Raw genomic sequence first — 17,619 nt, 5'->3', positions numbered from 1 at the left:
CCGTTTCACATGAGTCTCCGATGTGGACTGAGTGAAGAATGAAGGGTTTCCGGCGTGATGGTCAGTCCTTAGTGATTTCCTGAGTGTCCATTGGTCAGTTTCACACAGAATGTAGACGGACACACCAATCCACCAGTTCCACACGGTGAGAGGCAGATGACGTGTATCTCAGCCCCTCTTCATAGGCTCATAACTCCGGATGTGAGTCTCGTATGATCTCGAGATAAGATGGAATGGAAAGGGCGACTCTACAGATTCAGGAAGTGTCTGAACTGGATTTCTGAGCTGGATCATCACAAAGATAAACAAACAGAGACAGAGAATCTGACGTGTGGGTGAGTTTGTGGAGCCCAGAGGGTTAAAAAAGATTGAAACTTATCAGTGACTACACACGGTGTAATACACATTACACAGTAAAGTTACCCTGAGTTTAAAATGGGTTATGAGGCTGAGTGGCTGTGAGGTTGTGAGGCTATGAGGCTGAGTGGCTGTGAGGTTGTGAGGCTATGAGGCTGAGTGGCTGTGAGGTTGTGAGGCTATGAGGCTGAGTGGCTGTGAGGTTGTGAGGCTGAGTGGCTGTGAGGTTGTGAGGCTGAGAGACTGTGAGGCTGCAAGGTTGTGAGGCTATGAGGCTGAGTGGCTGTGAGGTTGTGAGGCTATGAGGCTGAGTGGCTGTGAGGTTGTGAGGCTGTGAGGCTGAGAGGCTGTGAGGTTGTGAGGCTATGAGGCTGAGTGGCTGTGAGGCTATGAGGTTGTGAGGCTATGAGGTTGTGAGGCTGTGAGACTGTGAGGCTATGAGGTTGTGAGACTGTGAGGCTATGAGGTTGTGAGGCTGTGAGGTTGTGAGGCTGAGGTTGTGAGGCTGTGAGGTTGTGAGGCTATGAGGTTGTGAGGCTGTGAGGCTGTGAGGCTGTGAGGTTGTGAGGCTGTGAGGTTGTGAGGCTATGAGGCTGAGTGGTTGTGAGGCTATGAGGTTGTGAGGTTGTGAGGCTGTGAGGTTGTGAGGTTGTGAGGCTGTGAGGTTGTGAGGCTGTGAGGCTGTGAGGTTGTGAGGCTGTGAGGTTGTGAGGCTGTGAGGTTGTGAGGTTGTGAGGCTGTGAGGTTGTGAGGCTATGAGGTTGTGAGGCTGTGAGGTTGTGAGGCTGAGAGACTGTGAGGTTGTGAGGCTATGAGGCTGTGAGGCTGAGTGGCTGTGAGGTTGTGAGGCTGAGTGGCTGTGAGGCTATGAGGTTGTGAGGCTGTGAGGCTATGAGGTTGTGAGGTTGTGAGGCTGTGAGGTTGTGAGGCTGTGAGGTTGTGAGGCTGTGAGGCTGTGAGGTTGTGAGGTTGTGAGGCTGTGAGGTTGTGAGGCTGTGAGGCTGTGAGGCTATGAGGCTGTGAGGCTGTGAGGCTCAGCTGCTGATGATGACGTGCTCCGTCTCTTTCACTCATCAGGTTGTTATATTTGTATAAATATGTATTTTAATGGTAACCTGACCTCTGGAGTCTTTTTCTCCTGCTGTAGCTGTGAAAAGTCAAGGAGAGCGAGAGCAGCATGAACACTAAGGGGTTAATCTGCTCACTGATACTTCAGCTCTGTTTTAAAATATTACACATTTAATTCACATTATAATAAATCTAAATATTGTAGGGCTTCATTTTTTGATTTTTTTTACTTCTTTTTTTTCTTTTGCTTTTCTTTGCTGACCATCAGAGTCCGACTCTGTTTGTGTTGAAACATCAGCTTTTCATGATCCAATCAGAAACCGACATTTTCAGTTCTGTACTGGACAGGAAGTAGCTGTCGCTCCTCCTTTCTGTCTCTCTCCTTGTGCCTGTAAGGAGTGATTATAGAGGCTCTGAGTCTTCAGTGGTCTGTCTGATCTCAGAGGGACCAACGCGTGTCAGACTATTGATATTTTTCAGACAGGATTTGTTTTTCATGAGGAGGTGGACAATGAGATTTTACTCCAGGACGAGAAATCTCAGTATAAAGGACAGAGATTGGAGTGGCCACTCAGTTTACGCGCTGACTTCACTCCAGAGTAGAAAACAATTCAAAACATGTAATTCAGCCATCATTTCATTTACCCTGACCATCCATCTTCTCTTAGCTGAGAGCCGTGTGTCACTGGCTTTGTCATTAGTTGGGAATTCAAACCCAGCAGTCAGTGTCGCCACATAAAATCAGCCTTTTTCCTGTCATGTCTACATTTTGATGCCCAGCGCTGTAAACTTGAGGTAGGACAGTCCATATCGGCTTGATTTTAGCCTCAGAGAGCAGAAGAAAATTTCTCCTTTTCCACAGAATGTGAGAGCGTTCACAGGATTAATATACCTGAGATGATGACTGTGGATGGTTTCATAGGAGCTAAAAGCCACTGAAATGACTGGCACATTCAGATGGGATTAAAACCACTGAGAAACACCAGGGAAATTTACTGCAACTCCTTATGTAACAAAATCCCATCTGAATACGGCCTTAATCTCAATCGGCTGGAGAAAGTTTTTATTTAGCCACAGTTCGACGTCTTTAATGCAGTCAGAAAGGGTTTTAAAGACTTGTTACTCCCAGGATTCAGTAGTAGGAACGGTACGTCTGGGTGTCGTCTGCGTAACAGTGATAAGAAATGCCATATTTCTTGATAAACTGCACCAAGTGGAAGAATGAAGAGAATGTTTACTCCTCGCTTTAACATGCGCTTCGGGTGATCGGATCATGTTCAGACTTCACTTGACCGCATAAAAGGTGAGCTGTAAACATTCCCAGGACACTTTGTGATCACAAGTGTAAATGAAGTGCATTTTCATTGTCTGTGCACAAAAACATGAGCGAAAAGACGGAGGACACGCGAGGCTGAAGTTGTTCCCTAAACCAGGAGCTTTTTTATGTGGAAAAAGTAAAATCGGATTATAAACTGGAGCGTTTAGTGGAAATTATGAATGGAATCCGGCCAAAGTTTATCCAGACATGATCTGGACACAGAACATATGTCAATGTAGGACCAATAACTGGGTCACTAGTCAGAAACTTGGTACAAATGAACATGTCTGCAGCAGGCCTGGCGTCAGGGGCTTTGTCCTCGTTCCGTTGCTGTGGTCCAGATCAAAGCAGAAAATTAACTTTGAACTAAAAGATGTAAACAAAACTGTTCTCTGTTCTCTGCGGTCACTGATTTTATTGACATCTTGTTTTTTATATCTTGTAATATCAAAGCAATAAGCTGCAAGATTCCCTGTATTACTGTATTTTTGCATGATGCACTGCAGGGTCAAATCCCTGTAACACAGCCTTGAGTGCCTACCTGCTTTTATAAAACAGCACCTCAGTACATAATAGGTTTTATGTGTGCAGTCGAGTATATTATAATGGCTTTAAACAAGCCTCGGCCTCGTTTCAAAACCATGTTCAGATTCAGAGCTTTTGACAGAGTGATAAAAAACATGCACAGGTCAAAACAGCATCAGAAACCCGCCTTTTCCACAAACCAAAGACGTTCTGCAGAGAGGAGGTGACGGTTCGTTCTGGTCCTAACTAGTTGGTTGTTACTGCTCAATACATTATCTGTGCTGGATTATTTCTGAGCCCTGCACTAACATGGTGGTGGTGTGTTAGTGTGTGTTGCACTGGTGCGAGTGGATCAGACACAGCAGTGTCACTGCTGCACTGAAATATATATATATATATATATATATATATATATATATATATATATATATATATATATTTTAACAGAAAAAATAAATAATATATATATATATATGTATATATATATATATATATATATATATATATATATATATATATGAAAGTATATATCTTTCTGCATTGATGGTGTTTTCTCAGTGTGGGTGGTCCTTTTCTTCTTTAGCCTGGAGGACACAACATCCATTATTTCCATTAATAATCTGAGAGGTTGATTCATCAGACAACAGTACACGTTTTACTGAGCATCAGTCCATTTCAGATGAGCTCAAGCCCAGAGAAGTCGGCAGCGTTTCTACATGTTGTTGACAGATCGTTTCCGCTGTGCATAGTACACTTTTACTTTCGTTACATTCGTGATGCAGCAGTGAGCAGTTTTACTGGCAAAGTATTTATTGACAAAGTGTTCATAGTCAAAGTGTTCCTGATCCCATGTGGTCATATTTATTTCAGAAACATGTTTGTTTATGTTTGAGGGGTTGAAGGTCATTCAGTTGTGGTTTTTGGCTTTTTATGCACAGAGATTATTTCATTTTTCCTGGATCTTTTGATGCTATTATGCACTGTAGAGGATGAAATCCTTGAAAACGATTATTGAGGAACGCTGTTCTTAAACAGTTGGACTATTGCTGATACATTTTTTGGCAAAGTAGCAAACCTCAGCACTTCTTAGCTCATAAAGGACTCGGCCTTTCCTGGATGCTCCTTTTATACCCAAGCATGGTGACATCACCTCTTTTAAAGTGTCTTCTGAACGTTTAAAATATTCCTAGTCTTAAATTTCCCCATTCCTTTTTTTTTAAATGTGTTGCTAACATAAATGTCAGAATGAGAACATATTTACAAAAAGCAATAAAGTTGATACATTTAAATGTTACATCCTGTCTTTGAACTGCTTTTCTTTCAATACAGGTCAAAGTTGATGTGCAAATCACTGTTTTCTGTGTTTATTTTATTTTGTTGCGTTTCACATACTGTCCCAACTTTTTGGCCCTGGGTTTGTAATATAATAATAATGTCCAGTGTGATTTAGTTTAGTGTGATCCACTGTGTTTTTCTGTTCTACAGTGTGTTGTTAGTTTAACTCAAACCACACAAACTGACTCCTGTCACAGGTACATCAGTCTGAGGAGCCGTCGTGTCGGTTGTTTTGATGTTCAGTGTCTTTTAAACTTCTCCGACTCCAGTAACTGCTGCTCTGGTGTTTTCAGGTCCAGTAAGAAGACCGTGCCGGACGTGTACGTGGGTAACCTGGCTGTAGCCGACCTCGTTCATGTGACTGTAATGCCCTTCCTCATCCATCAGTGGGCGCGTGGGGGGCACTGGGTGTTCGGCAGCACTCTCTGCACCGTTATCACCTCCATGGACAACTGCAACCAAGTGGCCTGTGCCGCGGTAATGACCGCTATGAGCCTGGACAGGTGGGTCAGTTCACCCTGAGAGCAGATATTAGAGAACAGTTCTGTACTGTTTAATTTATGACATAAAATATGATGTTTTAAGTGATAAATGGACAGAACTTCAGAACGTCAACAGCACACGATAGAAATATAGAGATCCCCCTACTGAACTGGATCAAAGCACATTGGACTTTGAACTGACTTAGACTGTAGATTAAATCCTTTCACTGTATTTTATTAAACAGATTATTGAACTTTCCATTTTGTTTAAGTAGTAATGACTGTTTCGGTAGTGACGATATTTGTGAACATAACTCAAAAATGAAACATAGCTTCGAGCAGCTGTACACATAAAACCATCATATTTTTTGTTAAAACACAAAAATGCTGCTCACCATGTGGCCATGAGGGACAGGGATGCAGCCTCACTTCCTGTTCCTAAATGCAGGGGCGTGGCTACAATAAGGCTCCACCTACAGGCTAAACCTCTTTGTTTCAGTAGTGACATGAAAACGTGGGACAGCATTTTTTAATAACTTTTTAATGTAAAAAATAAACTCATGATAAATCAGAATATTTTAACTTGACTTTGAAAGGAAACCAACAATCTTAAAAACAGTGATATTTTGTTGTTGTGTTATTATATTATTAAGTGTGGATTTTGGGGTTAGGGTCTCGGTCAGCCACCTCCCAAAAGAAAGGACCCTATAAATGATGATTTTGTATGTAATTAGCTTATTACTGTCTTAACTAATGCCTTGGGTTTAAATAGATCAGAACACAATCATTGTAAATATCTAAGTTATGAATACAGATTTATTTGTAATATAATAGCAGTAGAAATAAATTTGTTATATTGCTCCACATAAATAAATAGAGGACCATGTTTATATTCTACACTTATGGTAAAAGTGTCATTTCAGTTCAGCTTTTTAATCATGTTTACACTGAGATGTACCACCATGAAGGCAGGAAGGGCGAAGCTTTACAGAGCAGTGTTTAATGTGGAAGTGCATTAATTCTCTTAAGATACTCATTTTCACTAGTTACCCTTCAGGCTAGCAGGATTATCTCGTCTCTGTATTTGATTGAATGTATTTGCTCTGGTTTAAATACGGGAAGGTTAAGCTGTAACAGACATGAGTTTGATGTATTCTTTACTGTGTAAGTTCCAGTGTTACAGTAACTCCTTCTGTGAAGATTCGAGCCTGAAGGCTTTTATTATTGGAGCGTTAGCCTGTTAGCCGGTGAGTCTTCTGCTGAGCTGCTCGAGAGCAGAATATAAACTGAGTCCAGGACAGAGAATATAAAGCGTGAACTAGTCAGAGTGTCAGAAATAACCAGGTATGTTCAACTGGCAGTTTGTCATCTTGATGGTTTAATGGGCTCAGATTTTAACAGTAACAGCCAGACTTTTTCACACAGTCGTAATGAAGCCGTGTTTAAATGTGATCTTACCTGCTTTCGTTTTCACTCAGCTGTTCTGAGAGCCGCACCCCCCTGAATGTCACATTAAAAAGACACTTAATGGGGCACAAAACGCTGGTTTTAAAATCAGGCACACTTTCTTTAGCGGTAATGAGGGGCACGTCTCCTCAGGGGCACAATCCAAGTGTTCAGCTGTGACGACAGACAACTTTAATTTACATTTTAGAATAACAGCAGCTTCAAATCTACTTTACAGACTCAAAATCCCCAAACGTTTATTCAGTCCTGTTAAAAGGAAGAGTGGAGTAACTCTGTTGAACATGCTGCTGTTGTTTTTTGAAACATGCTGCAGGCATCAAATTTGGAATGAGCTTATGTTTACAAAAACAAAGAACAAAAAAACATACAAAAAAACAAAAAACAACAAAGGTCATTAAGTAAAACATAAAACATAATGTTTTTGTATCATTTTCAGTTTAATACAGATCAAACAGAATTTACTAATCACTGCTGTCTGTTTTTATTAGCGTTTCACACACTGTCCCAACTTTTTTTGGAATTGGGTTTGTACATTCTTCAAGGTAGGCTTTTCATTCAAAATTTTAGTTTTGGCAGTAAATTCATGTACGAGCCACCAGCTGCACTGTTTATGTTTGTCTGAGAAAAAGACACCTTTAGATCAGAGAACAGTGAGGACACTGAGGACACTGAGGACACTGGTCATCCAAAAATATCCACACACTTCTAATTGGTGAATTCAGCTTCTTTCAGTTTCACCTGTCAGATAGAGGGGTTAAAGCCCCCCCAGCGTCGGGCTGAAGAGAGAGGAACTGATGATGTGGCAACAGCTGATTTTTAATGTAATGGCTTGAGTGTTTATCTCTGCGCTGAGAGAGAGAGAGAGAGAGACGGAGACAGAGAGAGAGGGGGGGGAAGGGGGAGAGAGAGACAGAGAGGGGGGGGGGAGAGGGGGGAGAGGGGGGGGAGGGAGAGACAGAGATAGAGAGAGAGATGGAGACAGAGAAAGACAGAGAGAGAGAGGGAGAGAGAGACAGAGAGAGAGAGGGAGAGAGAGAGACGGAGACAGAGAGAGAGAGAGAGAGAGGGGGAGAGAGGGGGGAGAGAGACAGAGAGAGACGGAGACGGAGAGAGAGGGGGGGAGAGAGAGAGGAGAGACAGAGAGAGGGAGAGAGAAACTTTATCTGTTTATGAGAAAAACACCTGTGTGGCAGTGAAATCTCTCAGTTTGCCAAACGAGGCCGACGCCGGTTCTTCCCCAGACGAGCAGAACTGAAAGGACATTTTTGGGGTTTTTGGCTTGAGGCCTGAACGAACCCAGGTAAGCGCTAAATCCTATCGAGGGAGATTCTCCTGGACTCAAACAGACTAAAGCGGTTCTGCCCTTTCCTCCGTGGTCTCAGCTGTTGAAAAAATACTTGTTTATTTGTTTATTTATTAATTTTCGTGTCGCAGTTCTGTATCGGTCTGCTCCAGTCCGCGTCTGCTGACCTTTCAGACGAGTGTGTCTCATGGAATTTCCTGTCAGGGGAGAAATTCAGCACAATCACAGGAAAATGAGGCCACCTGCATCATTTCTGCACAACCCACCACCACACAACACCTTCAGATACTCCACTAGATAAATTAGTCGCTCGTATTTTTGATTCTCTGAATCGTTCCTGCTTTATAGTCATTTTATAATGTGTTTTTTACATACTTGCGGTACTTTTATCATCTGTGTGGTTTTTATGTATTTATGTTCATTTAGTCCTTATTTGACTCTTTTAATCTGAATGTTAATTCTTTGAAAATGAATGTTTAAGTAGCTTTCGCAGTTATTATCTTACCTGTTGTCTCACTCATTCTGTCCTAGAAGCACAAGACTGTCTGAGTCGCACCTCCTGTAATAGTCGTCACACTCTGGACTCCAGATGAATCTGAGCTGTGTGTAAAATTAGGGTCACAGAGGGAGAAACGAATCTAGTTAATGTCCACTAATGCAGTGAAATGAGTGATTTGAGATGACGTCAGTCGACATGATCAGCGCTTTGATTGGTTCTTTCTTTCGTGAAACTTGCTTCACAAGAGACGCTTGAGATGATTAGGGCTGTTTCAAGTGAGCAGCGCGCTGCAGACGGCTCTTCTTCAGCCGCTAATAAACCATCCTCTGTACATCCAGACTCTCGGCTTTGGCCTTTAAATGCCACTGGACTTAAGCTGCTCAGACACGAGAGGGTCATCTGAGAGGAGCTTCTGCTTCAGACTTTAGAGTCGCAGCTTTATCACATCATTTTCTGTCACAGAACAGCGTTTATTTAGGATCTATAAAGTGATTGACAGGTCTGTGGATGAAATGGCAGACGGTCCAGTCTATGTAGAAGAGGACAGGGCAGTCAGGTGGTCTATAACGGCTCACCTGCACCTTTATTATTGGACTGAAAACAGCCTGAAATGAATGAAAGTGAATCGAGTGCTTTTCTGAATAAACAGTGAATAAACTGTGGCACAAGCAGTTTCGATAAATAATAATAATAATTATATTATTATTATTATTATATTATATCAATACAACCCCAATTCCAAAGAAGTTAGGACGCAGTGTAAAATGTAAATAAATGTAAATAAAAACAGAATGTGATGATTTGTAAATCTCATAAACCCGTATTTTATTCAGTGCAGAACACAGAACACATCTCAGATGTTGAAAGTGAGACATTTTACCATTTCATGAAAAACATTAACTCGTTTAGAACTTGATGGCAGCAGCACATCTCAGAAAAGTTGGGACAGGGCCGCGTCCACCGTTGTGTAGCATCCCCTCTTCTTTATCAACAGTCTGTGAACGTCTGGGAAGTGAGGAGATCAGCTGCTGGAGTTTAGGGAGAGGAATGTTGTCCCATTCTTGTCTGATGTAGGATTCTAGCTGCTCCACAGTCCTGGGTCTTCTTTGGGTCTTTGATGGATTTTTCATTTCATGATGCGCCAAAATTGGTGAAAGGTCTGGACTGCAGGCAGGTCAGCTGAGGTTTGGGTTATTAAGGTGCTGCGTGGTCTCATACGTTTGTTTGAGCTGACCTGGTCCTCACTGAAACAACGGGATCACTGGGTCCAGTGCAAATATACTGTCAGTGGTTACGGCCCATATTTGGTTTTCTGCTTCTCTTTCCGTTTGGTTGTGTGTTTCCAGGTGGGCGTTGCTCGTTGCCTTCCCCGGTGTGTGATTGGCTGTTTCAGTTGGCATCAGCTGTATAAGGTCTTTTCTACTCAGGGAGCTTTATTTTATTTGGTCCTGCACTGTTTAATCCACTGCCTGGTTACTCGTTAGCATGTAAAGAATTGTTTACTGTGATTTACTGGCCTTAGTGCACTCACGGACCTACAGGTACTGCAAGTTCACCAAGGGCTGCATCAGTAATTTAATCTGTTGATTCGCAAGGCAAGTCTAAAATTAGGGGCCTCGAGAATTAATAAAATAATCCAGGAATAACAGAATAAAAACAGAAGAATAAACATGGATACGAGCAGCAGAAACGGTTCGACAAACCCGTTTGTTTATTGTCATATTTCACTTGTGGAACTTGTGGAAAATGGAGACCACCAAACCTACATGAATCTAATCGGGGTCTCCTTCTCAATCGCCCAGTAAACCATTCTCTCGTCCACTAATGCGTGAAATGAGTCCTGAGATGACGTCGGCCGACATGATCAGCGCTTTGATTGATTCTTTCACTCTTCTCGCTCAGAAAAGGTTCACAAATGTGCACAGTGTCATCACAGCGACAGCCAACACTGGAAACAGCATGTTTGGAGCATCGATAGACTCTTTTCACAAGAAACAGATTTACGTAAAACTCCACAGTGGATCTTTTACACTTACAGTAATATTCTCTGAAACAATGCAGTAGATCACGCGTTTCTCAATATGCCTTAAAGTTTTTATGTTTTCACTAACTTCACGTAGGAGGGGTGTCCAGATACTTTCGGACATGCGTGTATTCCATAACGAGCAACTACTGTGAAGTATTTGTTCATTATTTTGCCCTGTTTTGTAAATAACAGTATGTCACACAGTGCCAGAGGCCACGCCAGTGTGTGCAGTGTGTAACAGGGCCTGCTGGGGGGTTTAAGCTTGTAAGCTAAACTAGCCTCGTAGCTCCAGAGCAAAACTAAAGAAGTAAACTTCAAACATCTATAGAGGGAAATCTGTGTGAAGTAGATTTTTACTGAACTCTTCCGTGGCGCCGCTGTAGGTATCTGGCTCTGGTCCATCCTTTCCGTCTGATGAGCCTGCGGACGAGGTCCAGGACGATCCGCATCAATCTGTTTGTGTGGGTGACGTCCGTCATCATGGTGCTGCCGGCCTGGCTCCACTCCAAAGTGATCCGCTTCAGAGACGGGCTGGAGAGCTGCTCCCTCAACCTGGTGTCCCCCAGAGAGGTGCTGTGGTAAGAGGCTGAGTCCATCCTCCAGTGCAGAGCTGAGAACCTGAGGTGCAGATTTAGCTGCGTCTGTCTGTTACAGTGTTCATTTCATGATGAATGAACCAAAAGAAACGGCCTGAAATGACTGATTACACGACCTGTGTGGTCAGAAACTGGCTACTGATGAAATTATGCTTTAACAGATAGCAGATGGTCACAGACTCAGACTTTACTGAACTGAAAATAAAATTAGAGCTTGGTCATTCTGAGATCCATGTTGCTTTTCTACATGATGGACAGGTTGTGTCGCACTGTGTGTGTGTGTGTGTGTGTGTGTGTGTGTGTGTGTGTGTGTGTGTGCAGGTACACACTCTACCAGACTGTGACGTCCTTCTTCCTCCCTCTGCCCCTCATCCTCACCTGCTACATCCTCATCCTCTGTTACACTTGGAGAATGTACCGCAAGAACAAGCAGGCTCGCAGGTGCGTTACCTTCACTACAGGTGTGTGTGTTGTTTCCATGCTGGCTGAGGAGTTTGACACCGTACGGTCTGAGGGTGATTCTCCCCACATGGCTCAGAGGCTTCCATCACAGATACGAGGCCCACCAGGCTGATTGGGATCTTCCCCAGCAGCTAAGGACTCTTTGCGGGCGATGAGGCCCACCAGGCCGGCGGTTTGGCATACATTACATCCAGAGTTGGAAAAGTACTTTTAAAAAGTAGTAAATATCCGTAATGTATTCAGTAATGAATCCCATCATGGTACATATCATATTCAGAATACATTTACACCCTAAAACAGCTGTGCTGAATCATCATTTGTTCATTTTTAATTATTTTTGTATGTGAGGAAAATGAATAATACAGATCAACATGAGTGGAGTAGAATCAGGAATAGACCAGTGTTCAGGTTTTTTAAACCAGCTCTCTTTATTGTGTTTAAGTCAACATATTTGTGTAGATCAGGGAGTCCAGTCTGATCTGACTGTGGGTTTTAGAGACCAACTTATTAACCCTTTGAAATCTCAGGATTATTACATACTAAGACTTATTATTCAGTAACTACAGGGAATTCAGTACAAACTAACGGAGCTATTCTTAGGTTATAGAAGTGTGTAATAACACTTTGGGGCCGCCGACAGGGCCTGGGCTCGGTAAGGGGTTAAACAAGTGGACACGCTGGCAGAGATGATTCAGTCTATGCTTAATTGGTTGTTCAGTGTGAATGTGATGGTTTTAAATTAATAGAAACAGGCCCACCTTCAAAAGGATATGAGAAGATTAAAAAACGTTTTTAATGACTGGATGTATTCTATTTTTTTTTTTTTAAAGTAACTGTTCTGAATGCGGTCAGACAGCCTGGCTATGATGCTCCCGGCCTGAGAGAGACCTTCTCCCTCAGCTCAGCTCTGTGTCTGGGCCAGATCGGTGACTCTGTACTGTAGTCTGAGTTTCTCTGCCAGCTGGGGAACTTTGAGTGAATTGGGTTGGTTTTTGTTTATTGTTGATTGTGTGATTTGTTTCTATTGTAAAGTGTCCTGGGGTTTGTGAAACGCGCTGCAGGTGTGTTGTATTCACTGCAGGTGCATTACCTTCACTGCTGATGTGTTACTCCCACTGCAGGTGTGTTACTGTCACTACAGAACTGCAGGGGTCGTACTGTAAATAATATCTGTCGTCTTACTGTCACGACAAGTGTGTTACCTTCTCTGCAGGTGTGTTACTGCTATTGCAGTCGCATTACCTCCACTGAAGGTGTGTTTGTGCATTTCAAGTGTGTTACCTTCACTGCAGGTGCCTTTTCTTCATCCCAGGTACAGTATATTACCATCATTTCAGGGGCATTATCCTCTCTGCAGGGGCAGTACCTTCATTTAGGGGCATTATATTTAATGCCAATGTGTTACTGTCCCTGTAGGTGATTTACCTCCACTGGAGGCGACACACACGGCTCAATGTCACCAATCACTGTTACACAGGCAGCCCCTGAGGACGAACTGGACCCTGAATCCACTCATTTAAAATGGATTCTTAACAAGCTGCTCATGGGGTTTTGCTAGAGGTGGGAGTTGGTAATACATATGGATGATTAGCAAGAAATACAAGAAATACAAGAAAATCTGACATTCACATTCGCTTATCAAGTGAAATAAGTAGATTTCATTAAACATAGTTCTTTTTTTCATTTTTGTTCAATATGTCTCTATCAGATTATTTCCTGCCCTGAAATCTGATTAATGAATGTGTTTCTCATTATGTCTGTGTGCTTTAATAAAGGGAAGTTATTATTCTAATAAAACTGGGCTTTTATACACACTGTTCTCCAGAAGAGGGTTCAGAGGGAACTAAAGAGCTCCTAATAACTGAGAAATGTGCTTTGGAGAAAAATATTTAATTTGTGTTTTAATACCTTTTTGAAGGTTATAGGTCAGATCTCTCTCATATGTTCATAGCTTTTTGCTTATCTTTACCAAAAGTGCCAATAATTTTGAAAGAAAATGTAAACACACTGTGATGAGGTAGAATAACTCAGACGCTCACGGATAAAAAGATAAAGTGAGGCTTTAATGTTAGAAACACAGTCCAAAAATGTGGTCAGAGAACAGGCAAAGGTCAAATCCAGAAATGACGACAGACACAAAAACACAAACATAACCTGGCAACCAGAGTCCGAGGGGCAAAGTGAAAAAGGGAAAAAGTCAAAATACCAAAATGTAGTCAGAACCAGAAGAATGACAAAAAGCAGATGAAGAACATTCAGGAGCTCGAAGAACAAGGAGCAACTCCTCGCAATGAACTGACCGACAGGCTGGGCTCTATACTAACACTAATCATACGAGAACAGGGCTAACAGAGAGCAGTGATTGGAGCGAGATGGAGGGCTGAAGATCACATGAACCCCCGGGGGGGATTCTGGGAAATGGAGTCCTTAGAGACCTCTGACCCCGAAGGATGCGTGACACACACTAGCGTACTGTACAGATCAAAAGTTAGAAATCACTTTGTCATATAAACTAATATTTTGTTATCTATAGAAATATTGCTATTATGGCATCACAAAAAACTATAAAACATTATGTTTTATACTGAATATTAATTTTATTATGACTACTTTCTCAATGTTTATTTTATTATAACTTCACTAAGAGGTATTCTTTTATTAGAACTATTTTGAATATTAATATTATGTTTTTTTCTGGATAATAATATTTGTTATGGGTATAATTGGGTATAACGTCATTATGGGTATTTTTATTAGAACTATTCTTTCTGAATATTAATGTTATTATAACTTTATTCTAGATATTTTATTTTGATGTTCTGGATTTTAATTTTATGATGACATAATTGTGGATTTTATTTTATTGTAATTGTATTTTAAACGTTAAAGTTAATCTATTATATCTTATCAGTTATAACTGCTCTGGAATTGTAGTATATATTATGAATAATTTTATTGCAGCTTTATTCTGGATATTAATTTAATCAGAGCTTCATTTTTGACACTGAGCTTTGTTCAACTGTCTCAGTCACCTGTGAAGTTGTAGCATCATGTTTTGATAATTTTCTGTATTAGTTTTATGTATTTATTTTGTCTGTGATCATTTGAACCGTAGTCGATTCGCACGGCTGAGCGTGTGTGAAGGTCCCGATTCACTGTTCTCTGTTGTTTTTCAGGTACAGCACCAGCGTGCCCCGTCAGCGCGTGGTCCGACTCACCAAGATGGTTTTGGTGCTGGTGGCCGTGTTTTTGGTCAGCGTGGCGCCGTATAACATCCTGCAGCTGGTCAACCTCCAGGTGCCGCGGCCCTCGCTGGCCTATCACACCTGCTACTACCTGAGCGTGTGTCTGAGTTACGCCTCCAGCAGCATCAACCCCTTCATCTACATCTCCCTCAGCGGACACTTCCGCCACCGCCTGGTCTGCCGCGACGCCCCGAGTGTGCCCAGCGGCGGAGAGCAGAAGGCCGAGACACGGGTCAGCTTTGACTGAAGGGCTGCGGTCATTCGTGATCTTTCATGAGTCACAGCTTTTCTTTAGTCACAGCTCTGTGTCCCAGTTGGTGGTGTTGGAGGGGTTAAATTGGACTGGAATGCACAGCTGTTGTTTACAGTTTAGTGTTTGATCGCCCACTTTATGATTTTACACATTTAATCACATTTTCACAGTGGACTGAGAATGGAGAGCTCCATATATGTTAGCAGCCATGGAGGAACTCGATTGGCTCTCCTTCCTCCTGAATTCCAATTGAGTCTCTGCCTTTTGAGGTGAAACACTGGAGCACAGTTTCAATACTGAACCCACCAGCTGTCCGTCACACTGAACGCCCGACTGAAAGGCTCCATCCTTTATGAAATGTCACACTGTTGTTTTGAAATAAGCGTCTCTGTGTATTGAACTCTTTCAGAAGGTCAGACAGCCTGAGTCACCTGTCAACACGGAGAAGAGCAGAGAATACAGAGTAAAGCAGAGACTCTCACTGGCCGCTTTGTTACGTACACCCACCTTATATCTGCACTCGATGTCCATTTTATCAGCTCCACATACCAACACTGTGCGAAGGTCCACCGGTCATTCATTTCATTTCCAGTCTAAAGGGCCGTAAAGTGCAAGCGATTTATGTTCAGGAGAGGAGATCAGACATTAGATATGAGACTCGCATAAGGAAGGAGGAAGTGTAACTATGTAAGTAAGGAAATTTTAATTATAGAGCAAATTTGAAACCTTTATAATAAAACACAAAAAGGAATTTACACCTTCTGATCATAACCGGCACTTTAACAGCAGCTGAACGCTAATCAATAATGAGATTTTTAGGGCGTATCTAATGTCACTCAGATCATTCCAAAGTCTTGGTGCAGCAAACGCACGACCCCCTTTTAGTTTAAGACGAGATTGTGGAACAGTTAAAAATGATTGGGATGCTGACCTTAATGACCTTGAGGGCGCTTACATACAAAGCATGTCCACAGCATATGCAGGTTCCTGACCATTCAAGGCTTTAAAAAGCATTATTGCCATTGTAAATTGGATTCTGTACTGGGAGCCACTGGAAGGTGGAAGGTGGAAGAAAAAGAGGTGTAAAAACAGGAGTTTCCAAAAAACAGATTAAAAGATACAGAACAAATTGGGCTTCTAACGACTGCGCAAGACCTAGTAGAGCACCAAACTGACACCATCAGGAAAACAGGACTTTTATCTTTGAGAGATGTGAGAACATCAAGCTCCACTCTTGCTTCAGATCTGAAACAGTCCAGAATATTCTGGATTATAATCCAGGTATTTCTGTCCATCCTTACTCTGTGAGAGGTTAACTCAACACCACAGCCTGAATGATGTTAGAGAGAAAAGAAAATGAACAGAAGTTGTGAAGATTTGGAAATCAAACAAATAACCTGCTGATGTTCTCAGAACAACAGACTGTCCACCCCAGAGTCCAGACCTCAGCATCACTGAACGTGTTTGGATTATTTTAGAAAATGATTGTAAGACTGAACTTTGGAGGTGTGAAAAACATCCCTGCAGATGTTCTTTGAAAGACTGAAAATACGACTCCTGAAAAGCAGCTTTAATAAAGACAAAGTAAATATAAAAAATATTCTATATCCAGTTGTTGAGGGTTCAGTGGAATTTTATATTAAATATGTTTTCTGTTTTTCCTGATGCTGAAAAATGAATAACTTGCACTTAAAGGCGCAGTATATACATTTCTTATTATTGAAATTTGAACTCAGCAAAGCAAACACACCCCTCCCTTCAGTGCTCCTTCAGAAGCTCCGCCCCCAAATTCATGGACGAGCATTGCCAAGGCGACCGACACTGGACTGGCAAACTTGTTTTTATAAATCTCTCTGGCTGTAAAACTCTTTGCAAATGTTGTGCGACAAATACCGTTTCAGCGCAGGAGTGAACAACCACACAGCGAGTAGTGTAGCTAACGTTAGCCTGGCTGTGGGTTAGCAGACTGTCGCTACAGTTGCTGCTACAAAGCTAACCAGCTACTATCGCAAACATTAGCAAACAGGACAAAACGATACCAACCTGGTTCTGCGAAACAGCAAAAATAAGTTGATGTTGCCCAGAAACGGAGCAGCCTCCTCATCCCTTTTCATGCCTTTAACTCTCTAAAGTTAGCCTCACGTTCCACCTTAAATGGTGCAGCTGTTACTTTCCTGCGCACGAATGTTCCCTGTTGCTGATTGGCCGGAATAGTGCTGTGGGGCTTTTCTTAGGTTATAGAAGTGTGTAATAAAACTCACCATGGCTTGTTAAGAGGTTAACGAGTAGCCTAAATAAAGTAGGATGATCACTCAATCATATATATATATATATATATATGCGTAAAGTCAGGTAGGTCACAGAGACGGAGCCTTCAGTCCGACGGCCACAGCTGCCCAGCAAAACACCAAAAATAACTGTCCTGTGGTTTTAATTCCTGCTCTGTGTTTAAATGGTGGATTTTACACAGTTATAGGCTTTCAATGTTGTGTCAACAGTTTAGGGAAGTCCTGTTCCAGCTGTCCCCTGTGGAGTCCATAAAGACTGGTTTGGTGTGGTGGAGGTGGTCTGCTCAGAGTGCTGACCTCAACCTTACTGAGCACCTTCGGTTTGAAGTGGAATGTTGAATTAAAGCCAGTCTTTCTCATCCAGCGTCAGTGTCTGACCTCAAACACACTGAATT

At 42.1% G+C, this 17,619-nt stretch overlaps 1 protein-coding gene across 1 annotated transcript in view; it reads left to right on the top strand.

Annotated features, from left to right (window-relative positions):
* mchr2 (melanin concentrating hormone receptor 2) overlaps positions 1 to 14,930 on the top strand; it is a 24,091-nt gene extending 9,161 nt beyond the window's left edge. Inside the window, exons 3-6 of the mRNA XM_036564471.1 lie at positions 4,897 to 5,106; positions 10,764 to 10,958; positions 11,298 to 11,417; positions 14,615 to 14,930. Of these exons, the coding sequence (XP_036420364.1) occupies positions 4,897 to 5,106; positions 10,764 to 10,958; positions 11,298 to 11,417; positions 14,615 to 14,930 (841 nt within the window). The remainder of the gene's footprint in view (positions 1 to 4,896; positions 5,107 to 10,763; positions 10,959 to 11,297; positions 11,418 to 14,614) is intronic.
* Positions 14,931 to 17,619: the final 2,689 nt, after the last annotated feature.

Source organism: Colossoma macropomum, unplaced genomic scaffold (genome assembly GCF_904425465.1).
Source record: "Colossoma macropomum unplaced genomic scaffold, Colossoma_macropomum, whole genome shotgun sequence".
NCBI lineage: Eukaryota > Metazoa > Chordata > Actinopteri > Characiformes > Serrasalmidae > Colossoma > Colossoma macropomum.
The sequence above is the reverse complement of the archived record's forward strand: the minus strand, read 5'-3'. Positions and strand labels throughout refer to the sequence as shown.